The 8,383-nt window shown below is 46.5% G+C and overlaps 1 protein-coding gene across 1 annotated transcript; it reads left to right on the top strand.

Moving 5' to 3' along the window:
* Positions 1-2,355: 2,355 nt before the first annotated feature.
* Positions 2,356-5,094, top strand: wnt10b (wingless-type MMTV integration site family, member 10b). The gene is made up of 4 exons (XM_030118737.1): positions 2,356-2,432; positions 3,025-3,287; positions 3,455-3,906; positions 3,990-5,094. The coding sequence occupies exons 1-4, from the start codon at positions 2,359-2,361 to the stop codon at positions 4,488-4,490; spliced, it is 1,290 nt and encodes a 429-aa protein (XP_029974597.1). The 5' UTR covers positions 2,356-2,358; the 3' UTR covers positions 4,491-5,094.
* The last annotated feature ends 3,289 nt before the right edge of the window (positions 5,095-8,383 follow it).

The following is an 8,383-nucleotide window of genomic DNA, read 5'->3' as shown; positions in this document are numbered from 1 at the left end:
TTGAGAGTATTTTCCCACTGGCTGCGCGTTTGCTTCCGCGTCCAATCTTGCAGAGAGAGAGAGAGAGAGAGAGAAGTGCCCCTGGAGCAGTGATGTGTTGGTACAGATGCTGTGGGCGCGCCCGCTCTGCTGCTCCGTCCCTGCTTCAAGCTGGTGTCACGGTACAATACAGCTACAGCGGAATATGAGCCATCTGAAGCTGCCCTTTTTACCCGGTGGTTGGATTAGCCTACTCCCTAACCGCATCTCCTCCTCTCTCCAAATGCGCTCTCAAAATGTACGGTGACTAAGGCCTCTTTCTGGAAGCTTCCCCCGTTTCCCTCCAGAAAATAAAACACAGTTTCACATCAGATTATTAATATTTGTCTAAAAGCTTCCTCTTCTCAATATTGCGTGAAGTGCAATGAAACTATAATCACCGCTCTTTATAATCCATGACGCGCACACGCAACATGCACAACGAAACTTGGATACAGCCAGGCAATAATCAGCTTTTGGTTGTCCTATAACTCACACTTCCTGCTGAGCTGCTTAAAATTTTTTTTCTTTGCAAACTCCGGAGGAATGAAATACGGTCTCCAATCAGAAGTTTTGATGTATGATGATGAATCAGGAAGAAAAAAAAAAGAGGGGGACGAGTAAGGATAAAAACCAGCCCTAACATCTGGCTTGCAGACCTCCCTCGATGCAGTGTAGCCCAGTGTAATCACAGCTTGAGCCACTTTGCGGCATCTCCATCAAACCTCAGACGAGGAGCGAGCTTAAATGTCCCCAAACTTCTGCGTATTGGCTCATGGGCGAATGTTTCATTATGTTACATTTATCTGCTAATTTGCATGTTCCACATTAGTCACTGTATATAGCGGTCGTCGGTTGAATAATCTCTCTCTCTCTCTCTCTCTCTCTCTCTCTCTCTCTCTCTCTCTCTCTCTCAGATGACAGTAAAAGGAAGTGGGCTTTTGTGAAAAGCTTCAATGACAGCCATCCCTACATTTATACTCCTGCCCTATATGAAGGTGCTCAAACGGGTTTCCTGGAGCAGTCATGCGACACCGAGCAGATTAGGGCTTCAATCCGGATAAAGGGGGGCCTTTTATATACAAATCAACTTCAAATCACTTTTTAAGCCACTTAGATATACACACCAAGGCAGAATGCTAATGCACTTTTCATTGCTGCAGCTTAGGGAATGGAAGGAGATTAGATGAATTGGTGTCACTAAGCGAACCGTGTTCGAGGGGGGTTTTAACTTAATTTTATGAAAGTAGCACACATCCACCTCTGGGTACCAGTAGTAATATTAACGTCTCAGACGGGCCTCATTTCGACATTTAAGATGAATACTGAACTAATTCTTCAGAATTCATATCATGTAAGTACTTATAAAATTGATTGAGATTGCACTCTATTCAGAAATTAAAAAAGCAATATAAATTCCTGTTTATAATGTCAAATTTTCTAGCTTCTAATTGCAATTTGCAATTATTAATGTCAGAACACGTCATGGTTCATTGTCCGAAATCCCATCTGCCACACATTTTATGTAAATAAATCTAAAGTTGGAAAAAAAAAACTTTATACTGACGAAGTGAAATTGTTTCCAATACAACAATGAGGAACAGCCGCGCTGATGAAGGTGGGAGGAAGGGGGAGCACATGACTAGAAACAGTATTGTTGGAGGGTCTGTTAGCAGAGCCGCCTGCCTGCTGCTGCCTCCCTGTCGTACAGTGGAACCAGAAGCCCTCCCCTCCCCCATTCATTATTTAAAATAACTCACCCCCTTATGAACAAAATCGTCTTGTGATTTTTTTTTTCCGTATTTCATCCTGCTCAGCGCGTCTTTGTGCCACTTTCCGAGGATGAAACCCTCCGTCGGATTATTTCACACTTCACCTCAAATCGACAAATAAACGATCAAGAAAAACAAATTCGCATGTTTATCCACTGAAATATGTTCTGATGGAGCGGTATGTTAGATTAACGACTAAACCTGAGAGCGCCATGCTGTGGTGTTTACTAAATCCTCGTGCGTAAAAGTTTGGAGACGTCATTTTACGCTTGCACAAATGGCCGCATTATGAAACCATCAATCGATCAACTGGTGATCCAACTTTCATATTCGCCAATATTTTTGCAAACAGCCGCCTGTGGAGGCATCTCCTCCCCTCCCCTCTTTCCCTCTCCCCCCCTCCTCCCGTTTACTCTCGCCCCCGAGCTCCTCTGTTCTCCGTCTTCACTCGCGCAGTCGTTTGGCGGTGCATCGATAATACTGGACTCTTCTGCTTTTGATATTCTTTTCCAGACCTGGACACTATCACCAGTGTTTTAATGTCACGTCGCGAAACACGCTTAACAAAATGGAGCTATCAAACAAACTCCGCTGGGACCAATTCCTGATTTTGGCAGCGGCACTTATGTCACCTGCGTTAACGTAAGTGCACTTGAAGAGCGCCAGGAGAGTTGCTGTTACATGCGGCTTGTGGCTTCACGGGATTAGTCAAGAGTTGTGGGAAGTTATTCTCTGATAGTTTGTTATCATTCAAAGGAATTTTAATGCAGAACTGAATCGTCTGCCTCTGACTTTATTTAAACTAGTTCCACGAAATATTAAAACACTTGAGTGAATGTTTTTTTTTTTCAAATTTTTTTAACCTCAGATGAATCTCAACTACGCACAACAATTAAGCTTCAATCTTGCTGTTTTCATTTTCTGTGAAAAATAGATTTTGTGTTTTATATCTGCTTTTGATTATTCTCATCCATACGTTTGATAAAAAAAAAAAAAAAAAACTGGTTTAATGAACACCAGTGGTAAATACTTTTACATGTGCTGAGCATTTTTTTTAAACCTGTTATAATTTTGTACTTTTCATAATTTGCTAAGAAGTCCAAATTTCCTCCTACTACAACAAACTTTTCTGGATCTGAGAACAAAAAAAAAAAGAACTCCTGAGAAGCTCTGATGACACCCCCCACCAACCACCTAGCTCTCTCTATCTCTCTCTCTCTCTCTCCCCCTGTAGGGTGCTGTGTAATGATATCCTCAGCCTGAAGGTGGCAGGAGATCCAGTGCTTACCCCCAACTCTGTCTGCCTGAGGCTGGCAGGCCTCAGTAAGCGCCAAATGCGGATGTGTGTGCGCAACCCTGATGTGACAGCGTCTGCTCTGCAGGGCATCCAGGTGGCCATCCATGAGTGCCAGCACCAGCTCCGGGACCAGCGCTGGAACTGCTCCTCGCTGGAGGGCCTCGACAAGCTGCCCCACCACAGCACCATCCTCAAGAGGGGTGAGAGTCTCAGGCGGGTCAGAACGAAGGCAGTCAACATGTGACCTGTGGGTTGATAGAAGAATGGCGTAGTTGTGAAGGCAGATGATGTTCGGTACACAGCGTCGTATTTATAGCCGCGATGATCATCATCCTCAGCCGTTTGAGCGCGTTCCTCTTGTTGCCAGGTTTTCGCGAGAGTGCCTTCTCCCTGGCTTTGTTGGCAGCGGGTGTGGCTCACTCTGTGGCCTCGGCCTGCAGCATGGGCAAGCTGCGGGGGTGCGGCTGCGAGGGCAAGCGACGCCAGGACGACGACAAGATCCGGCTGAAGCTGACACAGCTGCAGCTGCAGACCCTGCAGAAGGGCGGGGTGGGCGTGGACCTCGCGCGCCCGTTGCCCCTGGAGCTGAACGGCCATCACGGTAACCTGCCCGCCAACCTGCGCTCCGCCCACCCCTCCGGCCTGCTCAAGCCTCTGCCGGATGAGCTGAGCTCCATGCAGGACACCTGGGAATGGGGCGGGTGCAGCCATGACGTCCGCTTTGGGGACCGTTTCTCCAGGGACTGGCTGGACTCCCGCGGGTCTCCCAGAGATATCCACGCTCGCATGAGGATGCACAACAACCGGGTGGGACGGCAGGTGAATCCAGTCCCCAACCACACCGTCATGGAGATCATGGTTGCAGGTTTTTTTTTAAACTTGATTCATCTTTCTCTGCACAGATCGTGACTGACAACATGACGAGGAAGTGCAAGTGCCACGGCACCTCAGGGAGCTGTCAGTTCAAAACCTGCTGGCACGTGTCTCCAGAGTTCCGGCTTGTTGGCTCCTTGCTGAAAGAGAAGTTCCTCTCGGCCATCTTTGTCAACTCTCAGAACAAGAACAACGGCGTCTTCAACCCTCGGATGGAGAACAGCGCCAGCGGAAACTCCGGAGGGCTCGGCGGAGGGCGGCGCCGGAGCATGTCCAGAGAGCTGGTGTACTTTGAGAAGTCTCCCGACTTCTGCGAGCACGACCCTTCCACGGACTCCCCGGGCACGCAGGGACGCATCTGCAACAAGACCAGCCACGGCACGGACGGCTGCGGCTCGCTGTGCTGCGGCCGCGGCCACAACATCCTCAAACAGACACGCAGCGAGCGCTGCAACTGTCGGTTTCACTGGTGCTGCTACGTGCTGTGCGAGGAGTGCCGTCTCACGGAGTGGGTCAACGTGTGCAAGTAGATCCCGGTGAACTGCTCTAACCCATCCGGGACTCAAGATGGCGAGCCTTTTCCTTTCACCCCGCTCCTGTCGTCCCAGCTTTTGTTTTTGCTTCTTGTGCAACTGTTCCACAAAATCTGTTTATCCGCCCCTTTCCTTTTCTCAGTCGATCATCTGGGATCTATTTTCTCTGTGTAGCCGCTGTTATTCTCGAAATGCCAAGTCAGAGATTGACGAGGTGACTCATGTCATTTGTCTTGCCACGGTCTGTTTAGACGCTGCCCTCCCAGCCATGAAAACGACCTGTACCCCGTCTTTTCCATTTCACAGAAAGAGAGACATTTCTCTTCCCGTGTCTCCACGGTGACTCACCTTCCTGTACAGTAGCTGTGTATTTCAATGTGCACATGTATATTTGTAAATGTGTTATTAATAATATTATATTTCTATTAGAGCCTGTTGTTTTGATTGAACCAGCACTGTTAGACGGCCAGGTCTCGTTGCAGTAGGACGAACATGTTATCCACTCATCCTGTTTGTATATTTTGCACCTGTATCGCACAAACTGGAGAATATTTAGCAGTCAAGGTCGAACTCTTTCGATTTAAAGCTTCTACTAATTTAAGCAGACTGTGTTTTTTTTAAAAGACTGATGCACTCGATGGAAAACTCTGCCCCGGTGACAGGACAAAACGCACACGCAAGACTTTTATAACCTTATCAAAGCTTGTTTTCTCATAAAAGTCAAGATGGAAAAGTTGATACAGCGTCGATTTTGGAAACAATTTCAGTCCTTTTATTTGTTACACTGAACACCTAATCATTCATATTTATTTATATAATGTAACAATTGTATTTACATATGAGAATGGTTGCTTGTGGCCATGTTTTTTTTTAATGAATTCATACCAATATAATGCCGGAAATATGCTTCCTCTTGGCATAACTGTAATGTGATGTGTGACGCTTTGCTGTGAAATCCTGACTGAGCTCCTGATCTCATGCGCTTGCCTTCGTCCACTCCATCGAGCCGAGCAGTCTTTAGATTCTTCCCACATGTACGGCATGTCAAAGTGAGAGATGGACCTACTTTAGTCTCGAAATGATGCTGAAGGGTGTGTGTGTGTGTGAGTGTGTAATGTCTGTTTCTGTGTAAATGGGGGGGTAAACTCCATGCACTACAGATTTGGGAGGTGAGAGCCTTCTTTTATGGCTGCTTCAAGCTGAGAGAAGGACTTTTTATGGCTGCAGGATATTGTTTCCTTAAAGTATGACTTTTATTACTGGAGAGGAGCATCAAGAGAGCGGCGAGTGGGGGCGATTATACCAGTCTTTGCTGTGTGAGCATCTGAGAGGATCATCTGTCCAGAGTTCACAGCCGAGGAGGGGGCTTTGAGAACCACGTGCTGCTGAGACGCTGTATCCCAGTTACCTGGGAGACAGACTACACAAATAAAAACACACACACATGCAGATATTTACATCCATGCATTTCTGTATGAACACAATTGTTTGTAAAAAAAAAATAAATTCTACCCATGAAACACAATGGAAAACATGCACACTGGTGCACGGACATAAGCTGAAGATTTAGCAAAACACTAATGTCATCACTTGAGTTAATTTACGATCGCAGCATTCCTGGATATCTCAGCTAATCTAAACTGTCTGCAAGCTCTTTCTGCTGGGAAAACATACCCTGCTACGTTGAGTTTGATGCCAGTTAAGTGTGGTTTGTATGGACCTTTGGTTAAAAAAAAAAAAACCATTGTCTTCTGAGGAATGGCAGCAGGGGTGAAGAGGAGACAGTGAGTGGTACGGAATGATAAGGGACTGGACCTCTGGTTTGCATTTCTTCATTCTTTTATCGTTTCACCCTGGAGCTGCTGCAAGAGGGAATTTCCTGTCACTGTTTCTCCCATGTGTGAGACAGAGGTTGGTGGACAGCCTGGGACTGCTTTCTCTCTCTCTCTCTCTCTCTCTCTCTCTCTCTCTCTCTTTCCCATTCTCCCCCTCATCGCTGCAGACACAGACACATGCATAGCAACACATTGACTTGCCCCCCCCAAGTAATGACATCCAGACTGGGCCGAAATTAAAGAGAGGCAGGCAGAGAGAGGAAGTTAGTAGAGATAAAAGTTACCCACTTTGATTGACAGGATGATTATATGTATAAAGTAAGGCGATTTAGTGTGTTTAGTTGGATATAAAGATAGCGAGGTAGATCCTCGCGCTACACACAGGAGCGACGCAGAAGCAAAGGACAAACGGGCTGTGGAGACGGGGGTGAATAAAGTGTACTCTGTATAAATACATGCCTCAAAACATCTGCTTCTCAACTCCCCTTTCATTTTTGATGTGGGACAGGCAGGGAAGGAGAGCGGGAGAGAAAACACAAGGAGCCAGCTACCCGGGACATCAAAGCCCCTGCCCTCAACGTGCAGGCCCTCATTAGTTCAGCTAGCAGAACCAACGAGACTTGTGATTGTGTTTGCTGGGGTGCACGCTGGCAGACACTTCAGAGGGGAAGGCTCCTTTAAGTCGTAACTCCCCACCCTACCTCTGCTGCAGCCGCCCGAGCCCGCCGTAACCCCCCTGTAACCCTCTCCCAGCTCCCAGCTCCCAGCGCACACCGCCTCGCCGCTCTCCCCCACCATCCACTCCACCCCGTAATCTGGTCCGCAGCTGCAAACATCTGCTCCCCTCTTTATTCCAATGCCTCCACCGCCGGATTGATAAACACGTCTATTACCGGACCACTGACTGACACAAAACAGAGAGGAAGGAAAAGCGGGGCAAAAGTTGGATTCACTTGTGGTTTTGGGGGCGTGTTGCCTAATCACACCTGGTTGGTTTTTTTTTAGACCGAGATGGGAAAAACCCAAAAAGCTTGGAGGGAAATGACAGTGCCTCCTAATTTCTGGCTGTATCGCCACCTTTAAACCTCGATGTTGTTGTTTTTAAATCAGTACTCAAGCTTAAACCTGCTAAAATATTGATCGGCTCTAGGTTTTGTTGCCTCCTGTCACCTCATTATCCTCACGGAGGCTGGTGCCAGGAAGCATCACCTGGCATCCTGTTACAGACGCCCCTTTATTTATTCATCGAGATGATTCCTGTGTTAATTATTCAGGCCTGTTTCCGTGCAGACTTACTGTTACGTTCAATATTGTTTTTCTTGTTGAGTTCCCACAACAGCACATTTCATTCCAAGATCTAAAGCTGAGAATGTGTCACAGTTTAAAAAAAAAAAGTGCACACACACACACACACACACACCTACACACACACACACACACACACACACACACACACACACACACACACACACACACACTTTACTGCAAAACAAATGACAAAGTTTTATGGCTCTTTGTTTTATTAATTATTTAAACCAGATGCTTTGAATTTTAAGGATCAGCTTGCACTCGGGTCACACGGTGGAGCAGGTTGATTTCCTCCCAAGATCAAAAAACATGCAGTTGAAGTTAATCGGTGACCCTTAATTTACCCTCAGAGTGAATGTGAGTGAGTATGTGAGTGAGTGAGTGTGTGTGTGAGTATGTGTGTGATGACTGACCTGTCCAGGGTGTAAACTTTGATCGGCTCCAGCACCCCGTAACCCTGCAGGATTAAGATGTATAGGAGATGCATGGAGTTTATACTTTTATATGTGTTTGACTTCTAAAATAGTGAGAGACATTTTCATATAAATTAAGCAATTTCAGCGCTGTGCAAGTTTAGACCTTTAAAATCAATTATCAGGAATTATTTACAATATTTAACAACCTCTTCTGGGAAAAAAAAGAGATCCAACTAAATGTGCGGTTCTTAGTGGCATCTGATGAAGACTGCAGGTTTTTATCCAGTCACCAGCTTTCCAGATCTCGCGAGAACACGCGGCTTCCCAGCCG

This window comes from Salarias fasciatus, chromosome 20 (assembly GCF_902148845.1).
Source record: "Salarias fasciatus chromosome 20, fSalaFa1.1, whole genome shotgun sequence".
Classification (NCBI taxonomy): Eukaryota; Metazoa; Chordata; class Actinopteri; order Blenniiformes; family Blenniidae; genus Salarias; species Salarias fasciatus.
The sequence above is the reverse complement of the archived record's forward strand: the minus strand, read 5'-3'. Positions and strand labels throughout refer to the sequence as shown.

Coding starts and splice junctions, on each gene's coding strand:
- wnt10b (XM_030118737.1), top strand. CDS start 2,359: ATGGAGCTATCAAACAAACTCCGCTGGGACCAATTCCTGATTTTGGCA. Junction 2,433..3,024: donor CTTATGTCACCTGCGTTAAC/GTAAGTGCACTT, acceptor CTCCCCCTGTAG/GGTGCTGTGTAATGATATCC. Junction 3,288..3,454: donor CAGCACCATCCTCAAGAGGG/GTGAGAGTCTCA, acceptor TCTTGTTGCCAG/GTTTTCGCGAGAGTGCCTTC.